The sequence below is a fragment of the Colletotrichum spaethianum genome (genome assembly GCF_022836535.1).
Source record: "Colletotrichum spaethianum MAFF 239500 DNA, contig09, whole genome shotgun sequence".
Lineage (NCBI taxonomy): Eukaryota > Fungi > Ascomycota > Sordariomycetes > Glomerellales > Glomerellaceae > Colletotrichum > Colletotrichum spaethianum.
In genome coordinates this window covers 494,723-507,672 of record NW_026054779.1, presented here as the reverse complement: position 1 = coordinate 507,672, position 12,950 = coordinate 494,723, and the positions used below count along the sequence as shown (strand labels likewise).

General features: G+C 52.5%; 3 protein-coding genes across 3 annotated transcripts; 1 reads left to right on the top strand and 2 right to left on the bottom strand.

Moving 5' to 3' along the window:
• Positions 1-74: 74 nt before the first annotated feature.
• ColSpa_04359 (molybdate-anion transporter) lies at positions 75-1,506 on the top strand (the record flags this gene model as incomplete). Its single annotated transcript, XM_049270571.1, has 3 exons — positions 75-272; positions 328-819; positions 874-1,506. 3 exons carry the CDS (start codon positions 75-77, stop codon positions 1,504-1,506), a joined length of 1,323 nt encoding a protein of 440 aa, XP_049126528.1.
• A 642-nt stretch (positions 1,507-2,148) lies between these two features.
• On the bottom strand, positions 2,149-3,521 carry ColSpa_04358 (polyphenol oxidase 1; the record flags this gene model as incomplete). Its single annotated transcript, XM_049270570.1, has 4 exons — positions 2,149-2,313; positions 2,403-3,015; positions 3,069-3,223; positions 3,303-3,521. 4 exons carry the CDS (start codon positions 3,519-3,521, stop codon positions 2,149-2,151), a joined length of 1,152 nt encoding a protein of 383 aa, XP_049126527.1.
• Positions 3,522-5,963: 2,442 nt separating this feature from the next.
• On the bottom strand, positions 5,964-7,097 carry ColSpa_04357 (putative 4-hydroxy-2-oxoglutarate aldolase, mitochondrial; the record flags this gene model as incomplete). The annotated part of the gene is made up of 1 exon (XM_049270569.1): positions 5,964-7,097. The coding sequence occupies one exon, from the start codon at positions 7,095-7,097 to the stop codon at positions 5,964-5,966; it is 1,134 nt and encodes a 377-aa protein (XP_049126526.1).
• Between the last annotated feature and the right edge of the window lie 5,853 nt (positions 7,098-12,950).

The window sequence follows — 12,950 nt, the reverse complement described above, 5'->3', positions numbered from 1 at the left end:
GGTATCCTCACATCATCTGCCAGCCCGTGAATCAAGTGACTCAGGACTCCGTTCCATAGCAGGTAGCCGCCGCAATGCTGGACATTTACCAGCTCAACCTGGCAGGCCTGCTCCTCGCTTGCGGCACGCTCTTCGCCTCGGGGAGCCAGGAGAAGCAAAAGGTTGCCAAAAAAGATGTAAAGAAGGACACAAAGCCGAAGCCGAAGCAGCAAGGCTCTCAATGGGCATTCTACGTCGTCTATGCTCTCGTCATGGGCTCAGACTGGCTGCAGGTCCTGTCACTCGCACCCTGGCAGTTCTCAACTCTTATACTGACACCACGTTCAGGGCCCGTTTCTCTACTCACTCTACAAGAACGAGCACCAAATCCCGTCAGACCTTGTCCCGACCCTCTTCACAGCTGGCTTCGTCTCGGGTGCCGTGGCCGGTTACTTCATCGGCTCTCTTGCCGACCGGCACGGCCGCAGGGCGAGCTGCCTCTTCTTCTGCGCCGCTTACGCCCTCTCCTGCGTTCTTACCACGATCCCCAGTGTTCCGTTGCTCTTCCTCGGCCGCGTCCTGGGCGGCCTGGGCACGAGTCTGCTCTTCAGCGTATTCGAGAGCTGGATGGTGACGGACTTTCATGCCCGCCGTCTGGGTGATCAGGGTCTGGACCTGTCCCGCACGTTCGGCATGATGAGTACCGTCAACAGCGTCGTGGCCATCGTGAGTGGTGTCGTGAGCGAGTGGCTCGTCTCCGTGACAGGGACGCGCAAGGCACCCTTTCTAGCTAGTGTGGGGCTGTTGGTCCTCGCTGCTGGGGTCATTGCCAGCCAATGGGTAGGTTACGGCATCTTATCTTCTTTCTGATGCATCGACTAACTGATTGCAAAGGATGAGAACTACGGCTCAACAGGCCAGGCATCATCATCAGAAGCATCAAAGGGCAAAAAAACGAGCCTCTGGTCCACGATGACCGACAAACGCGTTCTCGCAATCGGCCTCGCCTCGACTATGTTCGAAGGGTCTATGTACCTCTTTGTAGTCCTATGGTCCCCCGTTCTCGTGTCTGCCTCCTCTTCCCCTGAGACCCTTCCTTACGGTATCATTTTCGCATCCTTCATGGCCTCAACCCTTCTCGCTTCTCTCCTTTACCCGCGTCTCCTCGCTCTCGTTTCTACGCCGTCTCGGCTACTGCTCTCGGTCCTTCTCGCCGCCAACGGCGTCTTTTTCGCTCTTGGTACCGGTGCACCGCGCGCGGAGCAGGTTACTTTTTGGCTGTTTTGCCTGTTCGAGGCCTGCGTTGGTCTGTACTTCCCCTCGATGGGGTACCTCAAGGGAAAGGTCGTCGACGATGGCGTCAGGGCGCAGGTGTACGGCGTACTGAGGATACCGCTCAACATCTTTGTGGTCGTAAGCTTGATGTTTAGCAGCGACGGACAGGCGGGTAAGGTGTTTCTCGTTTGTGGCATGTTGCTTCAGGCGAGCTGCGGTGCTCTATGGCTCATGGGCGGACAGGATGCGTAGGTTGTTATTACGCAGACATATCTACAATGAAGGAGCCAAAGCAGATGTATAATGGCGATGTTCAAATTTTCAAAGAAGCGAGTCCATCTCCAGATCCACAGCACTGTTGCGCCAGAACTCAGATCGCCAGTCCGCCCTAAGCCGAAGAACCGTCGTCAGTGACTGACGTCGTCTACTTAAGCGCCCGTGAGACAGTTTCACGGAACAGGCTCATCGGACCGCCCAAATACCACCTCGCTCGCTCGCCCTGGTGTCGGGTCTCGTGGCGCCGGGACTTGGTATCATGGTGTTTCCGGCATTGGTGCTTTTCCACCACCACCACCACCACCAGCAACACTGTCCGACGTTGCGCCGTGTGTATGTGCACATGGTGAATCTGAAACCGAGGGATGATGTAGACCGGGAATATTCATGGCGTGCAAAGGATACCAACGTCACCTGATGGATTAGAGAGGTACAGCACGTCTCACTCTCAAACTTGACAGGACTGTTGTGTACCGTAGACGACCATCAATAGCTTTCGCCTCACTTTATCGCTATGCTAGTCCGAAGTGGGTCAAAGGGAAATTCGGGTATCTCGTCATCCCGTATGTCTTCAAGGAAACGCAGAGTGCCAGAAAATTTGTAGTTACACAGCTATTGTCATGAGTATTCTCCTATGGCTAAGGGCCGCCCCATTACGGTACGAGTTTGCGCTGCACCGAGCGTCGGCAGTTCGTTTAAAGAATCGGGCGGAACGACGTCCATGTCCTCCACCTCGATCTTCAAGCTTGGGACGTGATCCAGCGACATCGTCGTGCCATCCAACTAGGCGAACCTTTGTTAGCACATACACCCTTTCTCCGAAAATTTAACCGCATCCCCAAAGGAGCCGTGGGTGCGATGGTCGTACTCACTTTGCTAATTACAACCCCCAACCCATCCTCAATGGTACCAAGCACACTCTTCGTCGAGAGCCTACTGATACCCACTGCCTCGATACCTCTGCGTAGGGGAATGGTATCGTAACTCATCCCCTTCTTGGGCATGTCCAACAACGTGAACGACCCGGCCAGATTGCCCTTCAAGAAAAGCTGCACTTGACAAGGCAGCTCTAGCTCACTCCTCTCAACCTCGACCTTGGCGAAGTACTCCCTCTGTGGCATCCTCTCGCGCCGCCTCAGCCCCTTGAACGAGTACCGCTCCTGCCACTGCTGCTGTTCCCGCGGGCCGTAGAGGCTGTTCACCGTCCTGCTGACCTCCATCTTGGTCTCCCCTGGCGCCTGGTCCCAGAACCGCATGGGCGCGTACGTGTAGCCCCAATCACGGATGTGCGTGACCGACTCGCTGGTGAGAGGGCTGCCTCCCCAGCCCATGAACGGCAAAATGGGATACTTGGGCGTGACGATCGTCCCGGTTGGCGTGGCAAACAACTGATCAGAGGCGTACGAGAAGTGCATCGTCGCGTTCTCGAAGTGGAGGGCCTGCCAGAAGGCGATGAGACGGTCGACGTTGACGTGATGGAGCCAGCTGGATACGAGTTAAAAGCAACGACATGGACCGGAGGGAGTATCACCACTTACAACAACGGTTCGAAGGCAGCGATTGAGAGGAGAGCAAGATCTTGACCGCATGCTGCTGCAAGGTGGACTCCGCTATGGGGCCCCTCAAAGTTGGCTCCCTGGTTCTGAGCAGAGACCATCTCATCGAAGGAGCTGGCCCTGACAAAGACATTGTACTGCAGGTTATCAGCAAGACGTCATTACACAACCACCAGATGTCCCTCGCCCGACTTGGTCACGGATTTGTTAACTCACCACCGTCTCCTTCAAGGTGAGATTCGCAAGCTTTTCATTAGCCGTGGCGGGATAACTCTCGCCGTCCTTGGCGCAACGATTCGTGTAATTCGCCCCGTCGAACGACCCAAATCCGCCATCGAGAACCGACTTGGGATATTTGAAACGGTAGAACGGATTCCGGACCGCCGTGGGCTGTAACGTGCCGGCCACAGGCTTGTTGATGATCACGGTCGGCATTGCCGTCAGGGGTGGGACATGGGCGTCTGCGGCCCAGTCCCAGTACGCGGTGCGCAAACTTTCTGCGGCTTCCACGTACTTCTGCTTATGTGGTTCCGGGTAAGCAGTCGCGATGCGCTTGGCCTCTTGCACTAGAACCTGCTGCTAAGGGATGAGGCCCGTTGATGGGAAGCGAAGCTTGTGAATCGATCGTACGAACCTCATAAAGTGAGAGATAGCCGCGATGCCAGGTGCCAAACAATGCTTGCTTGGAACAAGTTAGCCAAGATCTATTCGCTAGTATCGAGATCTCTGGGGTGAGTACGTTGTGTGGACAGTATCCGGCATATGCTCCTGTTTGAGGTCCGCCCCCGGACCAAGCCATGTATGGCTGACCATGGATTCCTAAAGACTTAGCAGAATGAAACAAGGCAACGAACCATTTGAATACTAACCTGCTACCTGAAAGTATGATGTGGGATCCGTCTCGTTTGTATCCTGCATAGCAGTGAGAGCTCCGACGTAGAGATCCCTAAGAGATCGTGAGCGATTGTTGCCTTCTTCCGAGCGCCGGTCTTACCATTGCGGCCCTTTCTCGTTGTAGAGACTGTTGATATCCCTTCTGATAGGCAACTCGCCGGTCCGTATGTTGATACCCGATCTTACCCCAATAATTGGAACATCTTGCGCGGCGTTCACCCATCGCACGGCCGCCAGAATACCGAAAACGAGTACGAGCTGAGGGGCAATCATCGTATCTCGAGCTAAAGTTTCGACGCCAATCTTGTAGGTTCGAAAGAACGAGAGAAAAGGGATGCCTCTACGAAAGAAAAAAAAGACGACGGTGGAAACAATCCGAATTTATCTGCTCCTTACTTCTAAGCGGTCAAGCACCCTACCGTTCCAGGACTAGAGCAAACGGAGCCCGTCGTGTCCATCCAATCTCTTTATACTGTCACCAGTCTTGTGGTTCGCTCACTATGCGGGAAACGGAAAACTTGTCACGCCCTGCCTGGGTGCCGTCGCATGCTACTGCGCGACATGGTGACGAAATTTGACGAAGAAAGACCCCCATCTTCTCCCAAGCTGTGCCGAGGAGCACATGACTAACTGGCGGCGAGAGAATCTGTTTCCAGGAACCGTTCTAGGACTAAGTTCTTAGATGTCGGACGAAACTTTCAACGGCGGCTGTCCATGTATCACACACTCCCAAATCCGCGCGCTTCGTGTGGTCGTCTGATGCATACTCGCTTGTTCTGAGAGCGGTGACCAGAGTCCTTGCCCTGGAGGCGATTGTCCCTCTTCTACCAGCTGCGAGGCAGGTTTTGAATCCAGAAGCTCGACGAGTGACTTCGAGTATATCATAATCCGAGCATAGATGAATAAACATAGCTTTAATGGAGCGGTCAGATCCATCCTCTTCTTGCTCTTTCGATGGTCTCTCCTGATACGGCTATCTTGATCTTCCGTCCGCTCGGCACCGATGTGTAGCTTTCACTGTCCATTTTTGGTTACAACTTTCACCAAGTCACACAAAGAGGACCATGCGTCATCGTTTACGCATAGTTGCCGCTTTTCCTATATGCGAGTGTCCGATGGTGTAACAAGGCGAAGCCCATCACTCATGGGCCATGTTCCCGTTCTCTTCACCGCTCTCTGAGTAGCATCGCAGTTATATGGGCTTTCAGATACAGAAGAAGTATTGGCCCGGCAACATTGTGGTGTTTCTCCCAACTGCTATATCTTTCATGCTGCACGAGCCGCACAAAGTTCTCTGACGTGGCAAAGCTCGACTTATGTAACCGCATCGAAAGGGCTTTTCCAGCCTCCGTGGCAAGACAGTGAGATACGATAAGCCATCATGCTGCAACATGTTGTCAAAGTGAGGTGTTTCGGATGGTGATGGGTTTAAATTGAAGAGGCCGGACGTAGCACATCATCAATATCGTGACGTACCTGCGGGCTTGCTGCGACTTTCACCGGTATTGTCTAAGATTATTTGTTCGTGAGTGCCTTTGGGGGTCAAGTTGTTTGAGTCCGAGGTGTTTCATGCATGCTTGGTGCCCCTCAAACGTTTCTATTCAGGTGAACCTCGGCACAAGTGATTCAGTTTTGTAAACGAAAAACTCTCGTGTGATTGAAAATAACAAGCAAGCTAGAGATCACTGAAGTCGGGTTTTGCCTTTGGTAATACAACTTTTTGGTAGAAGCAAGAAGACATGACTGATAAACTGAAATTGTCCTAGACAGTACTCTCTTGAAAATGCACCCATTGGTAATGTCAAAAAAGCGCCGTGGCTCTTGGTCAAAGCAACCTTATCCATACCCTAATTCTTCCAAAGAAACAAGCATGACTCCATGGATTCGTGAAACCGTTCTTTGCAGTTGAACGCAGAGTTGAGGCAAGACTCATAAGCATGGGTTTGCATTGGCCCCAAATAGTTTGTGTTGTGATTGCCAGTCTCACAAGGACTTTTCAAGGACAACGAGATCCCGGAACCCCTCTTTCCACTTTTTCATCTGTTCAATCGTTGGCTTTGGCAAGGGGCTCCGGGCGACGCCTCCATAGCCCAACCATGCTTGAAGACCAGCCTTCACACCGACAACTCCTCCTTGAATGGCAGTCCAGTCACCATGTGATACGATCTCCTGCATATCCTGAGCTTCTTGGTAGTTGCCCTCTTGGTAAAGCTCAATGGTTCTGATGCAAGCTTTGGGAGCAATGTTGGCCAGACCCGCAAGGATGCCGTGTCCTCCGGCTACCAGAGATTGAATCGAGAAGTCGGCCGAGCCGGCCAGGACAAGAAATTCGGGAACCTTGGCGTTAGGGTCCTTGGCCAACTTCCTTGTGGAGCTGGCAACGCGGTTCAACTTGCCCGTGTTTCCGCATGTAAGCTTGACGCCGACAATGTTGGGGTGTTGAGACAATTGAACAATGACGTCGGAAGATAGGTCTAGACCTCCAACCGCACCTGGAAAGTTGTAGATTATGAGCGGAATAGGCGATGAATCTGCCACGGCGTTGAAGTACTCAAAGATGGTTTCTGACGATGGTGCAAACAGGCCGGAGTAGTAAGATGGGGGAAGCACAAGGGCGTAGTCTCCACCAGCAGCCCAGGCTTCAGTACAGTACTGTACGGTCTCGCGGGTGCTCTGACTTCCGCAGCCTACGATGATGGGCATGTGAGAAAAGCCAGCATCGTTGAGGGCTTGCCGAGTAGTTGCCGTAACGAGCTGGCGTTCGGCGTGAGTGAGATGAACTGCTTCCCCGTTGGACCCCTGCGTGGCAAGGCCGGTGACACCGGCTTGGGCGAGTCGTACAGCATGGCGTGCGATGGTGTCAATGTCTACGTTCTCTGTACCAGGCTCGAAGAAGCACATGGTCGGTACGTAGACTCCGGGAACAAGCGGTCGGGTTCCATGGAGATCTACACCAAGCGATGTACTGTCGTATGAACTGCTGAGAGGGGAATGCGACTCGGCGGCCGCTAGGCTGCCGAGTTTGAGGTTCGAAGCAGTATTGGGCCGGAAGGAGTCTCTGTTGAAGCCGGCTGTGAAACTGCCTGCCGGTGAGGGTACGTCTTGATGAGGAGCCATGATTGATGCCGAAGTTTCTTGGAAGCGTTCTAGGTCCAAAGTCGGACGACAGAGAGCACGACGTATGTCGTACGAAGCGTGCTAGGTGTGTATGGTAAGGATTGGTTGGTATGACAGCAGGTCTTTTTGGGTAGTAAAGTTAACAGATTTTCATACACCGATACTTCGTAGAGCTGACGGGCTTAAGGATATAAGGATACCAAGAAGACGAATAGCTCATCAGAACAGGGGGCGATGGGGGCCTTTTTATCATCAAGAGAAAGAGCGGGAAAAGCTGGGCAAAGACAGGGCCCCATCAGACGTTGCTTCTTTCTTGACAAGTGTATCCTAGTCCTGCTGCAAGTTGTGGCGTCCGAGGCAGCTTCATGGCACATTTATGCTTGCGATGGCTCGCCCCATGCGCTAAGCCAACGTCGCCCAAGATCAACATCTGGGCCATAATTCGAATGGGCGAACGAATCTCCCTGTGTACAAGGAAGTACATACTGCTCAGCTACGCAAGAACCAGTCGCACCATGCGAAATACAAAGGGAAAAGCAGGCCGTTCTGACCGCGTCAAGCAGTCGTCCTGTCCGGCCGTGGTACGAAGAAAGTGCAGCAAGAGACCAGGGATCTTTAGGAGATTTCGGCGTCTGAACTAGGGCGTTACGACACAGTGCGTGAAGGTCGAGGCAGGGCCGGTGCTAAGCCCATGCAAGTCAACAGACTGGCGCATGCGAGAGGAGAGGGCGGGATGTCCATACATAGATCCAAAGCTGACTAGACCAGGCCAGGCCAGACAGACATGGTTGGGGTTGACGAGGGTCTCTTGTGGGGAACGCCCCCAGACCCAGCTGAGTGGGGGTTAGCCCCAAACCCCGACGTACTGTACCTATAGTCGTGTCTCAGCACCGCTCTCACTTAAGGGGTCATTCGCAGAGCGAGTCCGTCGGGAATCCCGGACAAGGCCATTGCTGAGCAGTATTTTTGAGGCTTTTGTCATCGGGCGAGTTGAAGTAGGTCGCCAATACCCAAATACCCAAGACTCCTAGCCGTAGTGTGATACACAACCAAGGTCAGGACGAGGGCAGGGAATAGTCGTAATGACGATGGCAGGTTCGTGACATAATGTGAAAATGAAGGCCATCATTGTGCACATATCTTGGTCATGACTCAATACCAAAAAGAGAACTGTTGGAACAGTGTCGAACTGCACGATTCTCCAATTGAAGGTTCCAGCATGATGTTCCCAGGCTGCATTCGAAATATAAGCGTTATCCAGAGACCTCTCGAGTGTTCAGACATCCGAGGCCTACCGTGACGAACATATCAAGCAGACTGAGTCGTCTTTTGTCGTCGTTTGAGTGGACAACCTAACTGTATGCGTTCATAGGTGTCGGGGCCACTATATGGACGTGATATCATGGAGTTCCATCCACGAATGTTAACGAAGAAATCCGGCGAAGGACCCCTACAACGAGTCGTGAAAACCCTCGATGGTCCAGATCAACATCGTCGGGTGCTGGCCGATGCCTACCCGACCAATGATGATGCGCTCACGCCAGAAAGCCCCTTTTTCACGGGTGAAGTAGCCATACCCCGCGACCTAAGAAGGATGGCAAGCGTATACCGACCTTCAGGTACTGTAAGAAAGATGATGTATTCGGTGTTTATTCATTGGCCCAGCCAACTTTTTGGGCAATGGGAACTTGCTGTCAAGATCTGTAGACGACAAGTGCGAACACAATGAACGGCAATGACTGCCAAGTGCCGTCTTAGTGCTGCCCTAGCCCGAATTTTGGTCCTATGTACTAAAACTGTAAATATGAGGTTCTCATTCGCATTTCATTCATTTTCAACGAGCCATGAACAGCTGCCACAGAAATGTTTGCTGTTGTAGATATATCAAAGGTCAAAGGGTATGAGGGCCTAGAGATGCATCCTCATCAAATCAGCCCAGGTTGTAGGCCAGGCCCAATGCTTCGGCCATTCAGGTTCAAGGTCACCGAATGCAAAGTCCTGATGCGACGACGGGGATTTCGAAGTCTTACAGTTAATTGCCCATCGCTCGAGATTAGCGGCTGGATACGTAGGCCATGGGATCATGACAATATCGTCGGGCGTGTGACCTGAGAAATGTGGTGCCTGCAGGTCCCAAAGATGTGCAGCATCCTCACAGCTACGCCAGCCTCAGCCAATTGAGTAATAAGACCGTTTAGGTATAGCTCTGGTTTACAATGGTATAGACGGAACGGGATTGCTGCATTGGCTCGGGTCCACTTCTGCCGTGCTTGCCATGATTGACGTGGCGATGCTATGGGACCTGGGTGTACACATGGAGGAAATAAATACTCCTCGTGAAAAGTAGGTAGCGGGCGATAGGATTCGTTGCGATTTCCTCAATACCAGAGCTCTTTGAGGACGCCGTGAAAGAAGTTGCGCCTGCTTGAGACGTATGTCATTCTCCTTCGGGCATGGAAAGCAGTGATGACCATGTCATGGTTGCGTACGGAGCCTTCGTCACCTGCTCACGTAAGCTTAACTTGTCGACCTTCCTGTTGGTTTCGGGGTTCTCCCCTCTGTGCCCATGTGATTTGCATGGACATGCAGACACTCTATCCTGTGTCTTTTCTTTCCATGGATTCACTCGGGGTGTTCCCTCATTCGAGTAGCCCAGCCCGTTCATTTTGGGTATCTCGCTTCAAGTCTCACTACCATCATCCCTAATGATGGCTCCTCTGCCTCATTGAGAAGAGAGGTCATCTCATTCTTTACTCCGTAGGAAAGCGCCATTGGGCTTTGATCGTAAGAGCAAGGTCGAGGATATACCAGTATACCGGTGTCAAGTGCCCTTGATCATTGACGGTACCTCGGACGTAGCCTCCTCTTGGCACTTCACAAAGACCGCCGGACACATTGGCAAGACAAGCCCCCAGCATCAGACACCACACAGTGCCGCAGATGCAAGTCATCTTTTACTGGAACAAACTAACCATTCTGAGGCCTGTTGGCTTGCATGATGCAGAGGTCCTGCAATGGAACACCGCCATTCGATGCCTGCTCAATGTTTGTCCATATTGGGACCGTGTCTTCGTCATGTGTCCAGAATACTTTTCAAACTAAGATTGCTTTAGTTTCCGTGTGTCTGAATCAACAAGCGAGGGGACCAAGTGTTTCGAACTGGAGCGCGCAAATGCTTTGCTGTCATCGGATACCGGACGGATCGACGGCCATCAGAAAGACACTAACCCCCACGCTAGCCATCTCCCCAGGAGACCAGCCTCTCTAGTCTGGGGGGGGGGAGGAGGGGCGGCACTTCTGTCATGAGCTGGCCGTCAACTCATTAGAGTCAAAGCTTGCGGTGAGCTTTCTTGGATTTGACAGCCCGTCCTAGGTAGTCATGCCGGCCCTGCCTCATATTGCCGAGTCTTACATTCAGATCGGTCTTACCCTGCATCATCCAATATTGGTTCACCAAATCACCTTGCTACAGAAGCAACAGTCCCGTCATCTTGTGCGCGTTGATGACAGTTGCAGCTCGTGACGGCCAACATTGCCTTCGACCCCTGCTTCATGGAACACGCATCCTGCCTCTCCCTTTAGATGCGCGCATCGGCTCGTGACCAGATAACAGGCTGTAGGTGTGCCCGAAGTCTTGGCTAGAAGCTCGCGACAGTGTGAGTCTCTCACGGTTCTCACAGTGTTTGCCCGCTCTCCAAACCACCATCTCAACAAGCGCTGGGGGTCTATGCTGGCGTGCTCGGAATTAGCTGGGCGTCTGCTGACCTGAGGTCCCCAGATTGCTGCAGAACTCCGCCTGGGTGGTGTGGGCAGTGTCATCGTAAACGCTCTTGATCGACGCGCAGCTGCGCCGCGCAAGCTTTCCCGGTTTATCTGCCCAACACACCATCCATCACGTCGGATAGTGGCACATCACCACCGTCGCCCCCTTGTTCTTTACGAGCAATCGGCTGTCCCCGCACTTTATACAACACTCATCTGATGTTTCCTCCCAAAGCCAAGTCATCCCTTTCAGCCGCACCGTATCATGCGTTCATCGGTATGATCTTTCACATCATTTGCTTGGAAATACGGCATGTGTCTCTGTCCTCTGATTGACGGAGAAATGTTCCGTCCACCGTGAAGATTCTGGCCTCAATCTCTCGCCTCGTCTCGGTCTCGGCTTCAGCTGATAATCTACAACTCGGCGTTGCAAACCTCAACGGCACGTACCAGTCCTGTTGCACGACACCCTCCCGCCTTTGGCCGTTGCGAATGGAACCAGACCTATGGCACCACATCATCCTGACAAAGATCAGCACTGAGCCGCCTGTGCCACGTCTGCAGGCTTGGGTAATCCGGGGGCGGAAACGTCATGCGTTGCTGATCTCGAGAGTCTGGCCCGGCGTGGAGTCTGACATGGAAGACACCATTCCGATATGGGCCGTGGCGCATGACTCTGGTTGGCATCTCTTTGAAGCAAAAGAACAGATTCCAGGGATGTCTTCGCTGTGAATGCATTTCCGGCCTGTTGACGAGACCTTTTCCGTTAGCTTGGCAGTCGTGGAAGCAATGGCAAACCGCATGCCTTGAAGCCGCTTACTGCCGAGAAGACTCATTCAGTGGTGGGCCCTCCTACACGTGTTGTATCTTTATCGTATGAAATGGAACCGAGTCACTTAAGCCGCTGCTAGTATAGAAGTAAGACGTCACGAGAAGATGTGTTGTCCCCTTGTCGCTCTACCAGCCGCTCGGCAGAATGCATCGATCTGAGCATTGTTTTATCCATCCTCTCACAAGAGATCCATTGATGCCCGAAGACGCAACATGTTGCGCTTATAGCCGTTGAACCGATTTTCTTCCAAAGTTCGAAGGGGGAGGGGGCTTGTTTGTGAATCTTCTTGTGCCGACAACTATCCATCAGGCACTTGGCAACATCTTTGCCCTAGGGCCAAACCCTTCCCTCCAAGTCAACATTCAGTAGTCTAGCCGTTTTCAGTATTGCATCTTGGAAAAACAGCAGAGTTTGGGTTCCAATCATCTTCCAGGAGACTATCCTTCAGCCTCCAGGATGAGTACTAGGTTTGCCGGGATGCAATTTGGCTGTCAGCCTCATTAGGTTTCCTTGCGATGCTTTGTCTACCTTACGTTTTGATTTCACGTTAAATATAGGCGGATGAATCTCCTGACTCTTTGTATCCAACGCATACGAGGGGCCCTGTCAATGTTCAACAACCCCACAGCTGACCAAGGTGGATGTCTCGCTGAGCCCCCACACCCCACGGCCTCCATGTGCGGGCGGGACAAGGGATCTCGACAGACCTTCCCGAAGAAGCTCGGTTTAAGGGCCAGGCAGCCCAAATTCTGGTATCCAGGCGGGATCTCGGGACTGGGAAGGGGGCTCTAAGGCGGGCTTTTTGCAGGGGAACATAGGAAGATGCTGTTAGGATGTAAGCCGACGTCGATCAGGCTATAAGCCGGGGCCCTACCAACCGTCTACATATTGGATGACTCTATTTTAACGACATCCTTTGGATAAATACAGTTTCTGAATTCCTGGGACACTGTGCCGGACTCGGCACCCTTTGCCGGGGTGGGTTGAGGCAGCTAAGTTGTCGATAGAGGCTTGTTTCTCTCTCAATCGGCGGGGTTCGAGTGCCTATTCAAGCAGTTTTTGAGTTTAGGGTTGTTCGTAAGAGCATATAGCCAGCTGTTATTTACATTGACACCTTTGTTCAACCTGTTGACTGTATTGTGTATCTTCTTTGGTATAGTCCTAATGGGAACATACCATAGTTTCACGCTCATGGGCTTCCTGCTCTACCCAATACCTATCTTGTTCAAAGCAGGGTATCTACCATCAGAACCAGTACG